At 35.5% G+C, this 25,364-nt stretch overlaps 1 protein-coding gene across 1 annotated transcript in view; it reads right to left on the bottom strand.

Moving 5' to 3' along the window:
* CEP112 (centrosomal protein 112kDa) overlaps positions 1-25,364 on the bottom strand; it is a 332,396-nt gene that overhangs the window by 226,225 nt on the left and 80,807 nt on the right. The window contains exons 13-17 of the mRNA XM_004693355.2: positions 18,009-18,163; positions 17,553-17,682; positions 16,721-16,813; positions 15,996-16,055; positions 7,505-7,584 (exon numbers count right to left, since the gene is read on the bottom strand). Of these exons, the coding sequence (XP_004693412.2) occupies positions 7,505-7,584; positions 15,996-16,055; positions 16,721-16,813; positions 17,553-17,682; positions 18,009-18,163 (518 nt within the window). The remainder of the gene's footprint in view (positions 1-7,504; positions 7,585-15,995; positions 16,056-16,720; positions 16,814-17,552; positions 17,683-18,008; positions 18,164-25,364) is intronic.

Raw genomic sequence — 25,364 nt, 5'->3', positions numbered from 1 at the left:
ACATAGAACTTAAGAAGCATGCCCAAAGTCACACAGCTAGGAATATAAAGCTGGAATTTGGACCCAAGATTGCAGTATCCAGAGTCTGGGCTCTTACCCACACTGAACCGAAACACCTACCAAATCATCTGAAAAATTCAGGTCAGTGTAAATTCAAGGTTTAAATAGAGAACTTTTACTTCTGATATAGTAATAGCCATTTTTGTCTACATGTTTATGCTATGTTTTGTTTTAATCATATGTTCATTGTATTTATAGTATGAACACTTAAGCTGTTTTAGAAATAGACATACTTTAAAGTATTTAGTATTTCTTACTAAATCTTGAAAGCATTCAAACCCACAGTGCTGTCTGAAATAAGCACTACAAATAAAAATCAGTAGCATTCTAGAGCATTCTGGATAGAAATTCTTTGATGAAAATTAAAACTTACTTTTTTTTTAAAGTAAGACGTTGTATTTAAATAGCTAAAAAGTTTTTTATCAAAAAAGAAAAGTTTTTGGCCCTCCCTGGTGGCGCAGAGGGTTAAAGCACTGCACTAAGAAGATTAAGCCACTTCCGCATGAGTTCGATCCCCGCCTGCCCCGGAGGAGATCCACATGGCGTGGCAGACCTCTCCTGACACGCCCAATGCTCCTCTCAGCAGAGTACTTTGTCGATCTGCCTGTTCTGCTCCCCACTCTGTCCCTGGTGAATCCTCTCACCCTCCGCATCTCTGGCCTGTACCCTATTCTGAATGAATAAATAAATAAATCTTTAAAAAAAGAAAAAAAAAAAGAAAAGTTTGGGCAGGATTAAGAGACATTTTATTAGGTTGGCCTCTGCAAAAAAAAAAAAAAAAAAATACTGATTCTTAGTCTCCAGAGAAAAAAATTACACAAAAGAGGAACATGATACAATTTGAACATCTGTTCTGATGGAAACCAGCAAATGGAAAGGCAAATGAGCAGTGGATGGTTGGGAGGCTCAACAAAGGCACTGACCTAATAAGATGTTATGGTCACAGAAGGCTAAGCAGACTGATTCTGGACTCCCTAGGAATTACTCATCCTACCTCTTAGAATAGTGACTGAAACTCCTCGTTTTAAAAATTTATTACAGGACTTCTACTCTCTCAATGCAGTGACCCAAACAATAGTTCAATAGAAAGTAACTAATTTATACTGAAGACAGAAAATCAAGAACATCTGAGGTTATCGACTGAAGCAAAAAAAACATACTTAGCTTCTAGATATTATCACACAGGAGGCTACACAAATAGCCCTTCTGGATGGTGGTACGAGTGTGTCACACACTGTATGACAGCACTAAGCGTGTACGTGAGGTGCGTGTGTTGTGGCATAGCAAAGACCTTGCCTGCTTGGCTCAGCACTTTATACCCAGTACCCACAGAGTTCCTAGAACAGAACGTATATTGGGATGAATTGGATTAACTAACTTGATTTAAGTCACATATATGATATTGAAAGGCTATGGGAAACACATAAACAAAATGGGATCCCCACAAGAGTTTAAATGTTCTTCACAGGAAAGCAAAAGTCCAAAAGTTGAAAGGTTAAGATCCATATCTCAAATTCTGTATGCATCTTTAAACTTAAAATGTGCAGCTCCCCACATATTTTAATTTTCACATAATAGTCAAAATATTAGCACACATCCCTACTATGAAAGAACCAATTGGTGATATTTAAGTACCATAAATTTCTTGTGAACAAAGTCTGTTTTGGACAAGGTTATATGGCAGCAGAATGACAGAGGGAAAGTTGAACAAATGCAAACACATATCACATTCTTGCATGCAAAGGCTTATCAGAAACAAAGTCAATTCTTTGTTAAACTCTACGGGGTCAGAAACAGTATAAAAAGATGAATGCTCATTGTTGTTGTTTGTCCCTTTTCTTTTTTAACTAGACAAGTAAATTACAAGCTCAAATGAAAAATATAAACAAGCCCCAAAAAAGGAAGGTTGTGAAAAACAGCACGACAGAACAAGAAGTCCTACAAGACATTAAACATTATTTTTAAACTGTTGTCCTTAAAAGCCTGTGGGGCTGTAGCTAGTGTGTCCACATATCTGAAGTAGAGGAAAAAATCCAGAAACAGGTGTAAAGCTAAATGTTCAGTGGCAGACATTCTGATGAGGGAAACACCAGATTGTTACATCAATGATTTTGTGATAATGGTTTTTGGGCAAAAACCAAAAACCATACATACTTCACATCCTATACTAATAAATTCCAAATGGGTCACAGAATGAAATGTTAAAATCAAGCCATGTATGTACAAGAAGAGAATTGGAGGAATTTTCATCACTGGTTCCTCGATACAAAACTAATTAAATAAAATACAGTATATCAAATATATAAAATAAAATGAGGAAGTTCTTTACTACCTTACATGAAACAACACCCAAGACATATTGATAAGTAAAATCAAACAAAAATCAGAATATTATATAGATATAAGGGGACGAGATAACAGGGAGAGAAGATTTATACTCTATATGGAAGGATACACAAGGAATTGGTAACATTGCTTCTTGCAAGGAGGAAAAATTTTTAGCAAGAGATTTGTCATAGGAGGCTTCTCACTGTTCTATTTTTCATCTTTTAGATTTGAAACTATGGGGCTCTATTATCTTCCTAATTGTAAGGATATAATTAACTACTGTATCATCTGCCCTATGTTGTGTTTATTTCCAGAAAATTCCAAGCAAGAAAAATCTTAACAGACTAATAATAAATATTATCAATCAAATATTTACAGTTTACATATTAGGTAAATTGGAAAAGTTTAAAATGTGTCAGGGTAATGAAGTAATTGGAGGTAATTCAAGATAATGATTTAAAAGGTGTTATTTGTGGTATACACATTTGCACACAACCATGTATACATCTCTGTGTCCAATCCAGGCATAAAATCGGAACAATACCTTGGGCCTGCTCTTTGCAGAGTCCTTCATAACTTTATCATCCAAAGACCAATAGTACAGTATTTTTTAGTGAAAGTAGCACCACATATTCCTCAAAACAAAAATCTCACATACATATTAGTGCCAGGGTAGACATATTAAAAAATTCTCACTGACAATTCAAAAAATGTTCAAATGGATCAAGCTAAATCTGGCTCAGGTATCTTGTGTTTACTGCAAAAGAGGAATCTGAAAAGGTTTCCATCAAAAAGATAACTTTGGAATGCCTTATTGAATACTTCAAAATAGATAATTTACATAATATCTAAGAACCATGCTTTGTTTTTCTTTAAAGCACCAAGAACTTAGAAGTCAATTGTGGCAAACATATGAATATTGAAGAAGGAATAAACTAGACCTATATTATTTACATCTGTTCTTGATAGAGTTTTAAGTCCTCCAAAACAAAAATAAACTTTTTTTCAGTTAGTCCTTCCAAGAGGTACACCAAATTATTTTGTTATATATGGTCATTTTCTACGTATTATTCTATTGAGTTTTCCATATGCTTTAATCACTTGCCTTTGAAAAGTGAACACATACAGTTTATACCATTTAGAGTTACTATTTCAGATAACTTAGAGTTGCTGGGGGTTGTTAAAATTCTTTTCAACAATAAAAATAAGATAGACAACAAAAATTGCTTAGAACATGGTAGAATAAAAACTGTACAACAGCAGCAAGGCAGACTACTACTTTTAATTCTGTGAAACAATAGCGATAGGCAAATTAGTAGCTAAAGTGAATACTAACTTCAAATCATTTTCTCAAAGAAAAAGTGCCAAGTTTTGCAGTGTTTGACACAGCTATTATGTCAGAATAAGTCACCCAGTGTTTCCAGTATCACCTCAAACATGCGCTCTATTGTCCCCATCCACCACACTCCTACACCGTTGCAAAGCTCTATGATCTGAGAGAATCATAAAATCTGAGCCTTGCAAGCCCTTGGGGGGAAAGGAAAAGTCTTACATGGAAGGAGCACATCTGACAATGTAACAAGGTCAAGGGGAACAGAAAGCTGAGAAGGAGAACTTGGAACTAATAAAGAAGGGTGAGCCACCCTCAGAGGCCAGCATCTGTGAAGAGAATGGAGAGGGTGACACTGAGCCCCAAGATGCTTTATCTTTTCTCCACTCTTCCTTCACTTGTTAGTGGAAGACTTTCCTTCTCTAAGAAATCTCCATTTCCTATTCATCTTACGATTATCTTCTCACATGCCTTTACATCAGGCAGCTCTATGTATATGAGCCCCTACCTGCATATTCCAGTGTTCTTTGATATCTTCTACTACACATTTAACATACACAGAAGAAATCCTCACTGAATGAATGAATAAGCCTATGAAAACAACCTCATTCTGAAAGTGAGAATTTTTGTCTTTTTATATATTTAGTAAAGAAAAAAAAAGTGTTCATCATCAAGGCAAATTTCTGCACTGCATGTTTTCTAGACTTCTTAGAATGTCTTTTTCTCTTTGAGAAAAACGCAATAGTCTCTGGGCCAACTAAGTCACACACTATTCGTAGATTCAAAAGCAAAGCAGTTGCCCTCCACACCCACCCAACCCCCAGACATTTTCCTTGGGAAAAAGAGCCAACTCCTGCTGTGTACTGTGAACTTCAGACCACACAAAAACGTACGACACTACTTTTAGCCCTGATTACTTCAGCTATATGGGGTGCCATATTGTGGATCATCCAGACATTTAGTAAAATGAAGGTATCACCTACATAGGAATTATGAGAAATAAGTCTACAGGGGATTTTTATTTAAAATATAAAGTTGCTTTTTTTTTCCAAGTAAAATTAATTATTTTAGACAGAATATAAACAATTGGTACTACATCAAACTGAAAAGCTTCTGCCCAGCAAGAGAAACTAAATCATATAGACATCCTAGTGAATGGGAGAAAATATTGGCACACCATAAATATGACAAGGGGTTAATATCAACGATACACAAAGAACACAATACAACTCAAGAAAAAAGAAAACAAAGACTCCAATGAAAATGGACAGAAAAGCTAAATAGGCATTTCTGCAAAGAAGCAGATGGCCAAAGACACATGAAAAAATGTTCACTATCAGTTACTATTAGGGAAATGTCAATCAAAACCACAAGATATTACCTCATTTCTGTAAGAATGGACCTTATCAAAAAGATCAAAAAGGCCCAAAGCCCTTATCAAAAGACCTTCTTAAACTGTTGGTAGGATGGTAAACTGGTCCAGCCCCTTTGGGAAGAAGTATGGAGGTTTCTAAAAAAGATTAAAAATGGATCTGCCATACAACCCAGCAATTCCTCTCTTAGGTGTCTACCCAAACAATACATGAGAAAACTAACTCAAAGGGAAACTTGTTCTCCCGTGGTCACTGCAGCACTACTTACAATACCCAAACCATGAAACAAGGTAAGTGCCCAAAATCAGATGAGTGAATCAAGAAGATGTGGCATATATTGACAACAGAATACTACTCATCGAGGAAGAAGATAAACTTATGTCATTTGTGGTAACATGGATGGAGGTGGAAAGAATTATGTTAACAGAAATAAAAGGAGAAAGACAAATACTGAGTGGTGTCATTTATTTGTAGGATACGGAGGCAACAAAGGGTCAAGGGTCAGACAAAGACAAACTGAAAACCAACCTGGAAAGCTGAGTTTAGGACTGACGCATTCGGATGGGAAAAAGGAACAATGGAGGATGATGGTGGTAGGTGATTTGGCAGTAGGAATGTTCTGGTAACAACACCTAGAGGAGGAGTCCTACACTTCCAAAATATAACAGTGTAAACCAAGGTTACCTCAAGTAAATTTTTTTAAAGGAAACTACTAAAAAATTCAATATTTTGGTAAAGACCTTTAAAACTCAGAGAGTATTATTTGTCTCAGTAAATAGAAAATTCTGGAAGTTTCAGTGTTCTTTCTTTATCCCTCAGTGGACATTAGAGATACGATATTGTATTACATATCCACTAGTTATGTTCCACAAAAAATCTTCCTGAATTCTAATTGTACTACCACAACATCTTAATACCTAGCACCGTAAGTACTTCAAATGTCAAACATGAACTATAATATCATTCAGGACAGTGTTATGAGCTGAATCTTCTAAACCTTCTGTATACGTTAGTAGGGTACTATAATAGGCATGTATTGTAGGTAGTAAACAGGTATCTGTTGGCCTACTGCTAAAGGATTATCTCTTCCTCAAGAAATATAAAATACAAATCAGCAAACCAGTGAAAGTATTATAAAATTGCAAAGGAGAAACAAAAGTGTGGTGAATTGATTAGCTGACGAAAATCGCTAATCAACATTTTAAGAAAGAAAATGAGTTAATAGAGAATAAAGGGAGTCCTTCCGTAAAGAAAAACAGAATGCCCTAGTTTTGTCTATCCACTGGCATATAAGACAGTTTTGATTCAATGTTTAATGAGTATCATGGCTCTTTTCTGATTTCATCTAATCCAAACTTGGTGATGTAAACAAATAAGCAATAAGGCCTGTGCAGATAAAAAAAAAATGATATCCTGTGATGCCATGGTACATAAATTATTTTAAGATGTTCTACCCAGCAGCCCAGCCAATATATTTTACTAATAGGCAAAATGAGGGAGAGGGAATGGTTTTGCAATCTTCCTAGCAGAATTTGATACTAAGTTTGTTTGATCCTGGATGTTCTTTTTGGCCTTGTTTAAGTTAATTCTGTTAGGAGGTTTGGGAAAGCAAAAAAGGAATTAGCTGATTCCCTGGGAGTTAACTAGGTACGCTACACTCAAGTACGGTTCTCTTCTTTAAATCACTCCCTTACATCAAGCATCTGTTGACCTTTCTCCTGTTAAAGTTCTTCTCACCCTGCACTTTAATTGCCAGAGCTTTTAAATATATTTCCAACCAGACTATCAGGTCCTCTGGGAAGGGGCTACCCACTGCCGGACCCATGAAAGAAACCTGGTAGTCACTGAATAAACTTTTCCAACAAAAATCTACAAGCTAAACCCAGTGATCAGTAAAGTCTAATCAAGTTAGTAAATTAATGGAGAAGATAAATAAAATCTAATACTTTAATGTGAATGTGTAAGATTACATCATGGGTCAAACCCTCCCTAAGCAATACCTGTGGAGTAGTCCACTTTCAAATTCAACAACTACGGTGTTACACTACCCAAATGTCTTAACAAAACCTACAAAGGGATTTCTAAATGTCTTATGACCTAAATCCTGCTTTATTTAAATCTGTTTTCAGTTAAAAGACAGAAAGCATCTGAAACCACTAAGTTCTATTTTCTTACATTCCTATCACTTAAAAACAGCTGTACTGATTTTTTCCCTTTAAAAAAAAATTACTGGCCAGTAATAAAATTCTGAAAATAGAGATTCATGATGGAAATGCAAGTCAAATTAAAATGCAGCAAGACTTGTATAAAAATATGTTTAGGTTCTAGTTCTTTTGGCTCACAGTGAATTAATTAGGCCTATAGTTTAGAATAAGAAAACTTTCAAAATTAACTATAGTACAATTTTACTCACTTCAAAGCTTCCTCAAATTTGTGAATTTTCTTTTGAGCATCTTCTTTTTCTCTATCAAGTTCACTCTGTAAGTCATGAACCTGCCACGACAAGGATATTGTAAAATTTACTAGAAGATAAAAGTTTAACCAAAGGAGAAATATAAATAATGAAGCTGCAAACTTAAATTCATTTTTCTATATAAAATGAGATTTAGCTATCTCAAGAGAGAAAGTTGATTTACTATAATCATTATCACAGAACTACTTCAAAACTATACTTCCAATTTTCTGGTCAAAGTTAACAATTGCTCGAATCTATCTGCATGTGGATTCCTTCTAAGATACACTGATATGTAAGAAAGTCAAAAAAACATGCGATCAATTTTGAATATTTTTAATTACATATTAGCCAAAGGAAAGAAATCTCCTGAGATTCAAGGGAACACAATAATACCTTGTCTAGTCACCAAGCACATACAGGCTATGATAAAATCATCTATTTCATGACCATGAATCACTGTGGTGTTTCCTATAACCAGGGATGGAGTTTGGGGAACAGTCCCCCACAATGAGTGTGCCTTTCCTAATTGTGGCATCCTTTGAGTGTGGTGAGACGCTAACAAGTAAATGGAGGACTAACTGAAAATCTCTCCTCACAGAAAGCTTTTTACCTGCAAAATCAGACAAGCATACTCAATGTGGAAATTATGAGGATCGAAAAATAGGGTAAGGAAACTGGTGCATCCTTAGGGAAAGGGAGGCATGGACAGCCACATTTGACAGGGAGGAAGGTGCTGATGTGCTGAATGAGAAAACTCAGGATATGCAGTCGGGTGGAGACACCAACTACACACCTGCTGGCGACCGGGAGGCTGACAGGGTGACAGGTGCATAAAGAAGAGGAGCTATTGCAGCAACAAACAACACAAACACACAATAACTATTCTTACTGAAAAGGAATGAAATTGGTGCCAGGCAAGAATTGGTGCATTAGCTATTGATACTGGTTTGGATGAAGCCTAGCTGTATCCTTTGACTTTTCCTTTTATAACTCGCTTGTATTTTTTCCTGGTGAATTAATAAAATAAATAAATTCAACTATCTCCTTAGAAACTTGAAAGGAGTGGGAGAAAGAGGAAAATTTCCATGGGGATATCTGTAAGTGATGGGAATCTCCTATGTGAGAAAAGACTGAGAAGCAGAGAGGAACACACAGGGCATTGGGGAGGGTGGATTATGATGAAATTGGTAAAGTTAAAATCATCTCATAAGACTCTTTTTTTCCTTACTGGAAAGAGAAAGATCAACTTGCCATACAGAATTTTGGCACTACATTCATCTAACTTTATGCAGGGGAGGAAAGTCTATTCAAAATTTTATCAGGTTCAATATTAAAATCACAGTGATATCTTGGACCTCTAATAGTACAGGATTTGACACAGAAAAAGCATGATGCTAAATTGACACGTAGTAGGTGTGCTACCTTGCCATGTAGTAGGTATGCTAACTTGACACAGAAGAGTGTCATGCTAAATTGGAGTTAAAGCAAAAATCTACAACAGAAGTGCCATTCCAACACGGACCTTATTTCTTCAGAGGGCAAAGACTATAAGTTCAAAATGAAACTTGGAGATGACCTGGCTAGATGCTTTTGAAACATTCATGTTTTTATATTCAGCAAAATCTTCTCTTAAAAATCACAGGGCTATGATGATGACACATGGTGAATTGGTCGTGGGAAGTCCAGAGGGATTACAACTGAGATGAAAAAATGTACAAAATGAAAAAAAGATGTTACATATATACATATATATATATATATATATATATATATATATAACATTAAATCAGTAAAATCCAAACACTAACAAAAACAAAGAAAAAGCAAATTTGAATAGAAGACGGGGGAGGGGGGCAGTTACAGTTGAAAAGAAAATTTAGTATTAGTGCAGTTAAAATTTTACCTGTTACTCTCAAATATCATCACACACATATTTAACTATCCACACACATATTTACACGGACACATTTACTTATCCTTTTGCTTTAATCTTAGTGTCAGATAATTTTAAAGCTCTTATAAATATCACAGATTTTGCTTTTGACCCAAATTACACATTTTCTCCTTTTTTAGGGAAATTTTTTGCTTCATAGTTCTCACTGAACTATTTTTATTTATGCAATTTTATGTTTTCTGGTTTCTTCATGTCCCTTTTTTACTTGGCTTTTTTTCCTCTTCCCTTCTCCATATTCTGATAGATTGCTTGGTACATAGAGATAAGGTTCTTAAATTCACTAACAATTAGATGAGAGATGTAATAATTATTTTAACTTACATTTCTCAAATAGTTAGCAAGTGAGAAAGTCAACTCTGTGTTATTTCTCTTTAAATAATAACTTAAAACAATTCCACTTCTCCTTTCCTATCCATTTTAGTGTATCTTTTAATAATCTAAGAATGTCACTTCAACCTCTCTATATGGAGGTTCTATATAGAACCTATATAGATTCCTCTCTAAAGCCGACTGGGCTGTAGCTCCTCCACACACCTCCAAAGACCCCTTTAATTATGGGCGGAGGGTCCAACCCTGTATTTGATGACCCAAAATACATGCCTCTTCCACTGTCCCATGCTATTTTCTCCTCAAGGATGACTTGAATCATTCAAAGAGAAATGAAATAAATAGCACCTAATCACCAAGAAAAAAAATAATCTGAGAATGTTCATCCAAGTATGTTTTCACAATATTTACTTTTACATCCTTTCAAGAATCTTGACATTTGCATTGTTTTATATTCAGTGCACACTAAACATTTAAATTAATCTCAATTCTAGGTAATTTTGGCATTCACTACCACTTCAATTTTGTTCCTTTGTATTTCTTTCCAACTTGATTTTTTGCTTATCTTTAAATTGATTAAAATGCATCATTTGGTTATTTTATTTCCAAAAAGATGATCTGAGTCACAGATATAACTCTCAGACTTTGCAAATCCAAGACTGTCAGTCTGCCGTCTCCACCTATGAAGAAAGCATGTGGACAAAATGACTGAATCACAACATGTTGGCATAAGAACAAGAGCATATGTTATTCTAGTTTTATGATGTTTAGTTTTGCAACTAAGAAGAGTGATGTCCTCTGACTTTTGCCCTCCACTCTCCTTGGCCTGGAAACTTACCAGACCATTTTCTTCATGTTGCCACGCAAACGTTTCTTAATCTCTTTTTATTGATCTTTATTTTATGTAGGGCGAATCTTCTAAATTGCTGTACATAGACTGTCAGAAAAACTTTCTCATATACTTGATTAATTTTGTGTTAATTTTCTAAGTCATACTTCAGGAACATCAGTTGCTGCTTACTGGTTTCCTTTTTTTCTGCCTAACATCTAGCTCCTTTCTCAGAGTTATAATCCTGTCCTTTTCCTTTGCAGTCTGAAAGATAATTCTTTGTTCTTCATTATCACTGAGTTAATTCTTTCCACCTGGTCAACCCCTAGCCAGTTTCTACGTAGATTTTACATCTGCTATTGTATTTTTAGGTTCCTTACAACCCTCCCTATATAATCCTCCACTTTTGCTTCTTTTTTCCCCCTGTGGTATCTGTCCTTTCATAGACATCATTTCTTCAGATAAATATCTTGAGTTCTTTCGGAGTAATCCACTTAGAAGAAACTCCTCTCTTTGTGTCGTCTGTATTATGGAGAATGTCCTCATGCCTTTGCTCTGTGATATTTTTCTAACAACACTCTTTTGGCTTTTTTTTCCCTACTCATTCATAGAACAGCATGTTGACCAACCATATTTAATGCTTCATAAATAGAGAGCTTAATCTTGCTTCTACTACATGCTTCTGTTGTGGTCCTTTCTCAGAGCTACAGCTAAAAATCCAGTTCCTGGAACATCCCCAGGAGGATTTGGGGATTTCTACAGAGGAGGATGTCTCATCCTGACCCCGCAGCCTGCTTCTCCAGTACTCTCAACTACACCTAGACGAGTACTAACAAGGAGCCACACCAGAGTAACTGATGAGTCCACAGCCATTTACATATTGGGGCCTGTCTCCAAAGCACTGGACACTACAGGGGTTTCCTCTGTAATTCCTGCTTTAGTTTTTTTCTGGAACTCAGAACTCTACACAAAAGCATAATTAAGATTTACTCTTAAAAACTTCAAAACATTAGTCACTTTTGAGGAACAAAAATCACACTTGATTATGAATGCAAACTCTAGCATCAGCCTGCAAGTTACTTGACAATGGGCCTCAGTTGCCTCTGAAAAAACAGGAGCAATGAGTACATTTGAAAATCTGTGAAGTAATTATCTCATGGAAACCTCTTAGCACAATATTGGGAACATAATAAATGTTAAACAAATTTTGAAAATTATTAGGACTGCCTTCTCCAATTGATTATGCACATTTTTTGAAAATGCAAAGTCACTATGAACACCCAGAATCACTGCATGTCACAACAGTAATTTCCTCAGATGAACTGTTTCCCTTTTCAGTAAATGGCCCTGAATTGCTACACATTTTTGAGATCTTGTAAGTGCTTTTTATCACTCCCTATTCAATCTTAACTTCTGTCAAGTTTCAGCTGCCACTTCCTGATGCTGGCCAGTGTGCTAACTCAAGCACCTTGATCTAATTTATTGCTGCTAAACATTAGAACCATTTCTTAGACAGGAATGGAACTATCTGGGTGGGAGGCTGAAGGACTTCCCTCTGAGTTAAACATGCATGTGCCAGTGCTCAGACTGGTGAGCTGGGGACATTCTTAAAGCTAGAAGCTGTTTCTCATTTATTTTTATATCACCAGCACCCAGACAATACCTACCCATGCCAGAATTGTTGATAAATGCTGTCCTGGGTTGGTTGGTTTTTAACTGAGTACTTTTGTATTGTATCCTTAAGGCCCTTTTTAATTATTTTTCAATTATTTTTTTAAGTTTTTACCTAGTTTCCAAATGCTTGCAGGTGATAGAGATAATCCTATTATCAACCTTTCCTTTTTAATATAATAATGGTAGTGAGGGAATGAGGCTTGAGTTGATTTGCTTGTAATCCTTTCCCCACTAGATATTGTTAATTCCAAAAATAAATATGAAAAATGTAAGTAATGAAAATGCAAGCCAGATAGAGAACTACACAGCATATATTCTCAAACCTGAGAGTTCATGGTAAGTAATAACTGCAATAGCCTTAAGCACATTAACTAAGCATTTATATATATATCGACTTCCTTACCTCTGAAAATGTTAAGTAATCAAGAAGGGAAACTTGTATAAATTAGGAGATTTTGCCCTAGATAAGTAACGGGTAAGATACAGTGGACTGGTGGACTTCTTGATACAGAGGAGGGACCTGGGTCACTGTGGACTCAGACGTGGACCGGCTAGGAGCTGCTGTTAGCTTTCAACACCTAGCAGACATGGAAATGGCAGGGCTGGGGCACAATGTCTAAAATCATTTCACTGAACAACTGCATATTTTAAAACTTCCCTCAAAGAACACAGTTTCTTAGAGAAAACCATGCCAGCAGTAGCTGGAAAAGTCTACATAATATTTTATATGCCACACTTTAAAATGTTCAGATTATTTTAACCTCAATAAAATAATTATCTATAAAAGCCGAGCCCTGGAATAACCATATTGTAATAGCTTTGAACTCCATCAAACTTTGTATTTCATCTGTTATACACGTTACATCAGAATTACTTGCAGCCAATATTTCAATTCTGGCACAAATTTAAAATATCTGTGCTTCACGTTTGTCTCGTGAACCTCGTTTAGGTAAACAGCACCGTCTTTCACTCTCTGGTGCCTGTTTGGAAAACAAGCAGTAGGTTATTTGTAGGAGGCAGGTGTTTCCTTGCTAGTAAAATCATTTAGCCTAACCATTTCCTGATTTAACAGATTAGGACACTTCATCAAACAATGACATGTCGTTTTACTACCTATTATTTGTTTGATGTTCAAAGATCTTAAGAGCAGGCAATAGCCACCAGAGATCAATAAAGGCCACTAGATAATGTGTGTGCTTAAATTAGGGACACCATCTGATGCAGTTTCTCTTACCTCAGACAAGTCAGAATCTGTCATGCTGCTTTCTTGCTGCCATGAGGAAATAATGTCATTCAGATGGCATTTCCTCTGCTGGACAGATCTTGACAACTAAGTTTTGTAGCAAAAGTTACTGAATGTGCACACCTGTAACACTGTGTAGTACACACACGAGCCCTGTACACCCCATTTAACTATCCAGTTACATAGTCCGGGGCTTATGCAAGATTGATGTCAGCTCTTGGAGCAGTCAAAAAGGATATTCCCTGAGGGGGTACAAGGCATCAAATCTTCAAGGACTGAGATCACAGCAGGTTTAATAAAGAAAGAAGAACAGATGTCAGTTTAAAGGGGGGGATTATGGAATTAATTGTAAAGCAAAAAGTGGCATGCTGAGCCACACTTTCTTCCAATTTAAATACTGTTAACTATATGAAGTATGAACAAATGCTCTTTTAAAGGTTGCTATTATTTTAACACATCATATTTACCCTGAAAACAGCACACTCGAGTTGCGTTAGGAAAAAGCTAGTCTAATTGATACTTCATGAAAGGGAAAAGCCACAGTTACGAGGTCTATTAAAAAGGGCCTACTTCTGCTCCCTGAAGTGAAATAGAAAGGGAATGGCTGCGAGGTGAGTGGATACAGCAGAGTCGAGCTCTAACATTCTTTTTCTTGTGTGTGACCCTGAGGGAGAAGGGCTGGTCCAGAAACTATACTGTAGGACTGAGGATCCAAAAGACAGTGGTAACAGAAAGTCTGTCAGTTCAGCTCTGTCTCCATATTTAACAACCTCACGAAACTTAAAGAAGTTTGGGACAGGAATTCTTTCAAATTATTCAGTGCATGTCTTCCTCCTCGCTAGCATCCTTCTCTCGGTCTCCCAGGTATGCAGAATCCATCTCTGAGGAAGAGAGCTGACCGCACAGCGTATCAGAGCAGTAGGTCAGTCTGTTCCTTCATGGCTGGGAAGCCAAATATCTGCACAAAGCATGAACAATGGACTAACAAGAACACCCAGAGGATGAGGATGCCTCATATGCGGGTGAGCAAGCTTATGATAATGTATGGTCTTTTTCTGGTAAGTAAAATATTTATGAAGCTGCATGGCTCAACAGTAGAAACTGAAAAAATTCTTTATTTCAAAGAAAGCAAGATTTCCCCTTCCTATTCAGGTATCATTTTGGAGACATGAAAAATATTCAGGAGCTTGCACTGAGCTGTATTAAAATTGCAGTCAGGAAAAAAAAAAAACTATAGCAATAAGAAAATGTATCATGATTTGAAAGCACACATAGTCACATAAATACATGTCAGTAAAAATACTCTTACAAATGAAAGAAACATTCTTTCCCATATATTAAGCTCATACAGGGCAGAATCTATGTCTAATTCATCTTCACCCCTCTTCCCAGTCCCAGCACCTTGTCCAATGAAAGCATTTACTAACTTCTTAATGACAAATATCCTCAGATCTAGCTGCAGTACTGCAAAGTGTATTAAGAATTTTGTGCCATAAAACTGTTTAATTTTAATTAGTATCAGGGTTAATTTGTTTCTCATTTTTAATTATGTATGAATTTTACAAATGTTCAAACAATAAATACAAAAGCAGCCATAAAATCTTTGCTGTTTCAAGTACTCTTTGATTTTGCATGTCTTATAGCAAATAATTTCAAAACGGAAGCTTAAAAGTCATAAGCCAACAAGGGGCAGTAGTCAAAGACATATTTGCAATGCCTGCTTCTAGAAGCAGACATTGGTATCAAATAAATTCCCTGCTAAACCTGTTGGGTAGACTGACTAGATAGATAGACAGACAGATGATAGACAGGTAGATGATAGACAGACAGACAGACAGATGCCAACTAGATAGATAGACAGACAGACAAACAGGCTGACAAAAGTTACAAACCAATAGAATTCCATACTTTATTGCCAAACATGTACATGTCCATTATTACTGAAAATAGGGATTCTAGCAAAAGTCAGTAAAATTAACTATTCTAAGTGATGAGAAACTATCACTAATATGTTTTTTAAGTAGCAGACAATGCTATCACAGTTTTATATATTTTTGGTTAAATATTTAGAAATCCTACTATACGTGATACAATAGAATACAATGTAGCTCCCATTGATAGATCATATTTTAAGCAGTTAGAAAATATAATTTCAAATGTTTATTATGATGGGTTAACATAATAGTACTATTCACTTTTTAAATATAACAGACCAGTGATGTTTAATTAAGTTAATACTTGAACTGAAGAAGCTGTTATAAACATGAAACTAAAGAAGCAAAATTTGACTACAGGCTAATTAATGGAAATGTAGAAATGAATTATTCTTTAAGGGCTAGAATGTATAGCTTTATAAAACTGGTCTTTGTTCATCATTTCATTTGCTACTTCAAATGTCTTATTTTCCCATAAAACATATTACCTTTTTCTCATAGGTGTGTTTTAAATGACTTTTCTCCATTTGAAACTTATTTTCTTGATCCTGTGAATGATAAGTATTTATTTTTATTATACTCAAAATTGTTAAGTCAAATTAGTAATCTCATGAAATAAAGACATCTACTTAATCACAACTTCAAGTTTTGAATATTAGTAAGAGAACCCTATCCCGCCAATTTTCTAAACTACAAGTAGGAAGAGTAGCTTTATAACTAAACCATAAAATTTTAGTTATCTGGATGTTTCTGCTTTCAAAGTACCTACAGTGGAGGAGAAACACTAGCCTTTACATTAGGATTTCATTTAAAAACAGCTAATTTACTATGAAAGTATTATATTTGAAATTTTATCATATATAAGTTCTTGGTGCATTTTAGCCATAAAGAAAAAGGTAAAATCTAAAGGATATATGTAAAATAGATGATGAAGAAAAATTACCAATGTTGGCAGATGGGAATTACTCTAAAGTAAAATACAGATAAGTAAAGCTTAATTTTATATTAATCTCCAAAAGGTGATTGATTGTTCAAACTGAAGTTGTTCTTTATTCTTTATATTTCAGTAGCATCTTCTTTCAGCAACATTAATAAAATAAATGAGAAGAAAAATGATAAAGTGCAATAGAAAATTGCATTTCTGAGCTTTTTTTTTTAATTGACTCATTTATATATGTGAGTCAAGAAAAGAACTTAAGTATACAGAGCTCACCCTTATTTGGTGCTTTCTTTGAAGTTCTGATTCCTCTAATTGCTGTTTTAATTGACAGATGTTCTGTTCTAATTCTTCAATCATACCAGATGCCTAGAAGGATTTTAAGAAGCAAAAAGACAGAATATTGATTTTACAACTCCTTACAACTTCTTGAATAACTTTTTCTCCCTGAAATTTCACTCAGAATTCAAGGTATCTATAAATCTGAATGAAAAAAAAATTAAGTTTTAAAAATCTTTCAACGCGAAAATACAAAGTATACAGAGTATTTAAAGTTATTAAAGTATAATGATGTAAAAACAGATTTACCCAAAAAAAAAATCAAATTCAATAGAACATTCAATTCATGAAATATTAAGTAACTGACAGCCTCAGAGTTGTAGCTCTGGCAGAAATCAATTTCAATTTTCTGACACAACTATGTGTGGGTGCCAGTGGGTGCCCAGGAGCTAATACATGTGACAGCAGAAAAACTAAACCATAACCAGGATTTCAAAATAATATGAATGATGTGTACAGTTACTGTAAAAATGGCTTCTTTAGGCAACTGATTACTTCTTTGTTTCCTCCTTTACAAACTGCAATCCTTAAAAGGGCTTATTATAGCAAAATTTATTGTTTACATATTTACATTATGCTATATAGTAGACATTTTCATTTCCAGCTTTTTAAGTGCCAATAAAAATTCTTGGCATCTCAATTACATTGCAAGATAAACCAGAGACGAATTTCTGATGCCAACTACTTCGGTTCTAAGTAGTTGAACACCATGTGCTGATTAAAGTAAACAATCACTCTTGAGTGCATACACACATTGCATATTTAATACCTTAGATGCCGAAAGAGCATGCTCCTGGTTCAGAAGGCTTATATCAGCATCAAATTTGGTTTGTAACAGCTTCATGTTTTGCTCATAGTCATTCACAAGATGATCTTTCTCTTTATGCAGAGTGGTGCACCTAAAATGCAATATGAGAATAAAACAAAAGCACTCATGTTACTAGATATACGCTTCTGATACACTTACTCAATCTCTCAAGAGGAGTTTTTCTGTCAGTCAGATTGAAATTTATCATCTTTCAATATGTCAAATAAGTATCCACATTTCTATCAACTATTTGTAAACATATACTTCTCATATTAAATAGAACTTAAAAGTAAGCAATAAATGGCAGAATTTAGGCTGTAAACCACCCAAAGTTAAATGCACAGGGTGTGATTAACTTATAAAGTTAATAGCGATATTTTATAGCCACACTTATAGATATCTGACGTCAGACAATACCTTGCCTTTACTTCCTGTAATTCAGTACATGTTATCTGGTAACATCTCTCAAGTTCCAATTTTTCTTGAAGTAGTTTCTGCCTCTGTAAATTACTGTTCTCTGCTTCTCCAGTTAGCTGCTGGACACGGGATTCCAATTCTTTGACCATCTGGTTCTGAAAGAATAGGTCATGGTTAAGAAAGCCTCTGACTGACTTTGCAACACTTCTTTATCATTAAGTAGCCTGAAGAAAGTACATAGCCTATTTAAGACTGAAGAAAATAAATGTATCAAGTCATACCAATAGAAATTAAACCAATCTCTAAATTAACCAAGTATTTTTTGAAAGAACACTGTCTAACCTTGTAAGACCATCATGTTTACTTTGTTTAATCACTCATCATTCATTCATTCAACAAATATCTCCTAAATCTGGTACTATTGCAGGATCTAGGGACATATCATTTGCTGAGGGAAATAAAGTTCCTATCTTCAAGGTTACATTCTCCGTATGTAACTTAATAAATTCATATTCTAATGATAGGTGAATATTCAGCACTCTTTTTCACTTATCAGTTGAAGTTTTTAAAAACTTTTAAAAATTATGTAAGATCTGAAGCCACAAAATACATAGAAATAAACATAGGCAAAACATTCCACAGCGCTGGCTTCAATGATGTCTTTGGGGACTCAACTACAAAGACAAGGAAACAAAAGCAAAAATAAACAAATGGGACTACGTCAAACTAAAAAGCTTTACACAACAGAAGAAACTATCATTAAAACAAAAAGACATCCTACTGAATGAGAGAAAAAAAAACTGCACATCATACATTGGATTAATATCCAAGATTTATGAAGAACTCATAACTCAACAACAACAAAAACCAAATAACCCAATTTTCAAAAATGGGCAGGAGATCTAAATAGACACTTCTCCAAGGAAGACTAGTAGATGCCCAGCAGGCACATGAAAAAAAAAAAAAAAAAGCTCATCATGTCATCAGGGAAACCAAACTCAAAATCACCATGTCACAACACTTCAGAATTGTAAGACTGACCTATACCAAAAAGACCAGAAGCAGTAAGTGTTGGCAAGGGTATGGGTGGAGTAAAGGAACTCCCACAGGTGGGAATGTAGACTGGGTCATCCCCTGTCAAAAATAGTATGGCGTTTTCTCAAAATACTAAAATGGATGTATCACATGACCCAGCAGTTCCACTAGTAAGCCTCTACTTGCGGAGGCAAAAACACCAATTTGAGTGGTATACTCCGTGTTCATGGTGGCACTGCTCACAACAGTCAAGTTATGGGATCAACATAAGCACTGTAGGGCAGCAAGCTCAGGGCCAGTTCTCGGTCAATTTGGGCAGACAGGAAAAGGCACATCCTGGAGCCCTCAATGGCTCTTTATAGGCGTTAACGTTCTCTCTATGCCAAGTTTGTGGAGCATGCAGGTACAGGGTAGGCAAGGGAACTGGGGGGGGGCAGGAGGCTGGCAGGCAGATCAAAATTACACCTACTAAGTTCTCTGATCATAACACTATAATAAAGCAACTATAAAGAAAATAAAATGGGAAAAACTATGAACGTACAGATACTAAGAATATGCTGCTGAATAGCAATTGGATAAAAGGAAATCAGGGCCTGCCCTGGTGGGCAGGGGTCTAGGGCGCAGCACTACAAGCCAGCTGCAGCCGCTTCAGTGCTAGTTCTATCCCCGCCCCGGGAGTGACCCACATGGCGCAGCAGACCTCTCCTGACCCGCCCGCTGCTCCCCTCAGCTGTGTACTTTGTTGATCTGCCTGTTCTGCTCCCCACTCTGTTTCTGGAGAATCCTTTTGCTACCCCTGTGCCTCTGATCTGTACCCCATTTCTGTATATATAAATAAATAAAAATCATTAAAAAAGAGGAAATCAAAGCAGAAATTTTAAAATACCTTGAGATGAACAAAAATAATATAAACTACCAGAACCTATAGGATGCAGCAAAAAAGCAGTCTTAGGTAGAAGATAACTGCAATATAACACACAAAGCAATTGAAAAAGAGGAAAAAACAAGACCTAATGTTATCAGAAGGAAAGGAATAATAAAAATGAGAGAAGAATAAGTGAAACAAAGATCAAAGAGTATACAAAAAAGATCAATGAAACTAAGAGTGGGCTCTGAGAAGATAAACAAAATAGATAACCCTCTGGCTAAGCAAATACAAAAGAGAACAATAATACATAGAATCAAAAATCAAAGTGAAATTGCCCCAGATATCACAGAAATATAAAAGGCCATGAAATTATAATGAATGCTTATATGCCAATGATAACCTTGAAAAAAATGAATAAACTTCTATGTCAACGTAGCCTAGCAACACCAACATGGAAAGAAACAGATGAATTGAACATATTGATCAGAAGCATGGGGACTGAAGCAGTACTAAAAAGTCTTCCAAAAAGCAAGAATTCAGGACCAGATGGCTTTCCAAATGAATTTTATCAAATTTTTATAGAACAAATGCCCACCCTGTTCAAATTGTTTTTAAAAATACAAGGAAAACTCCTAATGCATTTCATGGTCCCTTAATACAAAAACAGTGCCTACAAGAAGATTATAAAGCAGTATCTCTAATGAATACTGATGGGAAAAATTTCAATAAAATATAACAAGTTAAATTCAACAGTATAGCACAAGGATGATCACCATAATCATGTAAGATACATCACAGGGGTGCCATGTGATTTAATAAACATAAGCAATTATAATAAGCACTATGTCAAAAGAGTGAAGATAAAAGATACTATCAATGGCTACAGATAAAAAAAACCTTGATAGGATTCAGGACCAATTTATGACAAAAACTCTAAACAAGATTGGCATAGAAGGAACCTAATTCAATATTAACAAAAGCCATATATCACAAAGAAACAACCAACACACTACTTAATGGTGAAAAACTGAAAGTTTTCCCACAGGATTGGGAATGCAAAAATGCCCATTGTTACTATGTATGTTTAATTTTATACCAAAGGTTTTGTCCAGAGCTATACAACAACCACAAGAAATAAAGGGAATCCAAATAGGAAAAGAAGTGAAAATATGCTACTATACAGAAGATCCGAAAATCTCTATTAAAAAGTTATTTGAAACAGGGGTTTCCCTAGTGGCATGTTAAGTCTATTGCCAATCACTGCAGCTTAGGTTCATTCCTGCAAAAGAGCTGACCCACAGAGGGCCCCAGGCCTCTCCTGTCTCCCCTCTGCTCCCCTCAGCAGTGTATTCCAGTCAATCTGCCTGCTCTGCTCCCCACTTTGTCTCTTGTGAATCCCCTTGCCCCCAGCACTTCTGGCCTATACTCTAGTTCTTATATGCATAAGTAAATAAATATTTTTAAAGTTATTAGAAATAAGTGAATAAGTAGCAAGTCACAAAAGCAACATACAAAATCCACAGTCTTTTTATATACAATGAACAAAAAGCAAAAAAGTTACGAAAATAATGTCATTTATAAATGCTCCAAGAATAATGAACTGCCTCAGAATCGGCTTTTATAGAGGATTTTAAAAACATACAACAAGAAATACAGGTGTTATGAAAGGACTTAGCACGATACCCCATAATCTTGGGTGGGGAGACTGGACATAATCAAAATTGATATCCTGCCAAAAATAATGTACAAATTGGACACAGTCCCCATCAATATATGAGCAATGTTTTTCAAAGAGCAATGCTTTTCAAATTTCAAAATAGGGACATTTACATGAAACCACAAAAGGCTTTAAACTGCAAAAGCAGCCCAAAGAAAAAAGGAGAAAAATGGAGATATCATATTACTTGACTTCAAACTTTACTATAAAGCAACAGTATTAAAAACAATGTGGTATTGGCACAAAAATAAATACATGGACAATGGAACAGAACTGAAAGCTCAGAAATAAATCCACTTACATAGCAACACGTAATCTATGATAGGGCATCTATGACCATAAAATGGGGAAATGACAGACTCTTTAATGAATGTTGCAGAAACGTGGAAACCACACTTCTGAAAAAATGAGTATGGATTATTTACTAACACCGTACACAAAAATAAATTCCAAATGGATAAAAATTTAGACAACGCTAAAACAAATAGAAAAAAAGTGTTAATACATTCCACTATATCAACAATATAGTGTTAGTGACTCAATCCCTATGACAAGGAAATTAAAACAAAAATAAACAATTGGGCTTACTTCAAGTTGAAAAGCTTCTATACAAAAAAGAAAATACAGGACGATTAAATAGGCACTCAACTGAATAGGAAAAATATTCACACAATACATAACAAGGGACTACCATCCAAGATGTGGAAGAAAACTCATATGATTCTATAATAAAAAAGTAACCCAACTGATACATAGGCAACAGATAGGAACAGATAACTCAACAGAGATATTCATATGAAAAAATGTTTCTCATTTCTAACAAAAGAGACACAGATTAAAACTATAAAATTAAAACATATTTTTAATTTCATTTTTGTTCACAGTCTGCTTTTTTATATATTTTACATCATCTTTATTTCTGTAAAATGTGTGCTTTCTACTATCAGATATAGTCCTATAAAATTCCTGCTACCAACTCACTGTGCACCATCACCATAGTTTCTTGTGGTCTTCCCACCCCTGTTTCAATCCTTCTCCTTTCCCCTGCTCTTCAGAATGTCTCTGATTTATAGCTGCCTGTCAATTTTTTTTCTTTTTAGAATATTTTTTTTCCTGATCCCTTATTTGGTGTCCCTATATTCTGTAAGTGTAAACATCCAATATTTTTCTTTTTCTTCTGACTTGTTTCACTGAACATATGCTTCCAGCCCCATCCATGTTGCTGCAAATGGCATGAGTTTATCGTTTTTGATTGCCAAATAATATTACATTGCATATATATACAATACAGCTTCTTGAGCCAGTCATCTATTTTGGGGCATCTGGGTTGCTTCCATAACTTATCTATTGAAAATAGTGCTGCAATAAACACAGATGCAGGTATCCTTTTGGATTAATATTTTGGTATCCTTTGGGTCAATTCCTAGGAGTGGAATTGCTGGGTCACAAGGCAGCTGATCATTTTTGTAGCTGGAAGAACCTCCACAAAGCTTTCCATAGTGACTGGGCCAGTTCTCATTCCCACCAGCAGTGTTGGAGAGTGCCTTTGTCTCCACCTCTTCACCAACACTTGTTGCTAGTTTTTTAATATGTGCGAAGAATGACACATATTTAAAAACCTCCCAGCAAGTGTTAGAGAGGATGTGGAAAAAGGGAATCCTATTACACTGCTGGTGGGAATTTGAAATCGTATGACTATCGCATGCAATCTTTATTTACTTGGAAAAAATTAAAAATGGATTGTGTTCCACAATGTTCATAGCAGCATTATTTACAACATGGAAGCAGCCATTTTCAATGAAATGGAAGCAACTTAAGAAAATCTTGTGCAGCAAAGTAAATATGATTAAAACATATACTGGATATTTATATAATAGAAATTCAATAATATAAAACATTTTCAAAGACTAGTGTATGTTAATAAATGTTCTGAGGACTCTGAGGTTAGAAGAGTGGGTATGGGGCAGGGATAAGGTACACCAGGGATGGTTACAAAAATAAACAATAAATCTGATAAGAATGTTAAATTAACAAAACAAAGGTGGTATATATAAACAATGGAATTCTACATAGCAATAAGAAGGATCAACTCTTGCCATTTGCAATAAGGATGGAACTGGAGGGGATTAAGCTAAGCAAAGTCAGAAGAAGAGAGACAAATACCAGCTGATTTCACTCATATCTAGAAGAGAGAAAAACAAAACCAAGGAACAGAAAAAGACAAACCAGAGAAAATGACTGCAGAAGTGAATATCAATAACCTGATTAATAGACATGTCACCAAAGAAGATATACATGTCAGAAGGCAGTCCACATCAGGTAGCCAGATTTAATGTACACAACAATGAAATACCACTCTATCTCTGTACGCATGGTCAAACCAAAACACTAACAAGACCAAATATTGATGAGTATGCGGAACAACAGGATCCTGTGAGGATACAAAATGGTACAATCACTTCAGAAGACAGTCTGGTAGTTTCTTGCAAAACTAAACATACTCATGCAATCGGGCAATCACACTGCTAAAAGTCTCTTAGCAATTAATTCAAAGAATATAGGTGTATAGCATAGGATCTATGCATGCATGCATATATATGTATGGATACATCTCTATACACCAATAATGTATATTTATTATTATAAATATGAGAGCCACATGATGGGCAAAACAGTCAAGTTGGGGCTACCTGTGAAAACAGACACAAGATTAGGAAGTCCTGGGACTGTGCCAACCAGAAAAAATGTTAGAAGAAAAAAAAATAGTTGTCAATCAAACTAGAAAGACAAGGTGAAACAGGGGTGGCAGTAAGACAGAAGAAGGTTTGAAACAAAAGCCAGGACGATCCTAGTGCTGACTCTTCGAACACTGAGCAGCTGTGGTAGAAGCTGGCATGCGTTCTTAGGCAAGGGCAGGACTGAAGGCTGGCCTACTGTGCCAGTAAGCATGACACTGAATGGAAACACTCGCTCCTGCATTAAGGTTTATGTTTATTGAACACAGGCTTTTTTAGATGATGATACAAATTGTTTGATTCAAGAAGCAAAATGCGTAGTGACGGCTATTCTATTAACTTTTATTTCATTTGTGTTGTTTATTTTAAATCATTTTCTTAACAATAATTCTGTCTTACACAAAAGACTATAGGCAAAAAGTAAATGAAAGAAATATAAAAATATAAAAACATTCCTTACAATGTCAAAGGAACACCTAGAGATACATATGAATACCGCCAGGGCATTAACATTTGATCACAATAATCTTTTAAAACTGGATACAAAGACAGGAAAAAAAAAATAGTGGAGTCTTTAAAAAGACACAAAAAGTTACACAGGAAAAGTGACACTGAGGTGGAATCATCTTTTCAGACTATAATAGACAATACAGAGAGGGAATTCGGGGGTGCACAGGAGGATCTAGGGAGACCAAGTATCACTGATGACAGATTACCTCCGGCACACATAAAATCTTCCCACACTGTGAACTCAAAGATGGCATTCGGAAGACTAGGTTGGAGTTCTTGAGTGGACATGGCTTGTAAGAAGCTATCATAGGCATTAGACGAGTGATTCAAGTTCTTGATTAGGGGAAAAAGAGACGAGGAACAAGAGAGGATGAGGAGAGTAACTGGCAGGTGAATGGAAGAGTCTGGGGGTGAGGCAACAATGGCCTGAACCCAAGTGGTTGCTGTGGAAACAGAAGGGGAGAACAGATTCCAGATTTCCAGAAAAAGAA

This window comes from Condylura cristata, unplaced genomic scaffold, assembly GCF_000260355.1.
Source record: "Condylura cristata isolate star-nosed mole 26May11 unplaced genomic scaffold, ConCri1.0 scaffold00038, whole genome shotgun sequence".
Lineage (NCBI taxonomy): Eukaryota > Metazoa > Chordata > Mammalia > Eulipotyphla > Talpidae > Condylura > Condylura cristata.
Note: the sequence above shows the minus strand (reverse complement) of the source record. Positions and strands in the feature narration are given on the sequence as shown.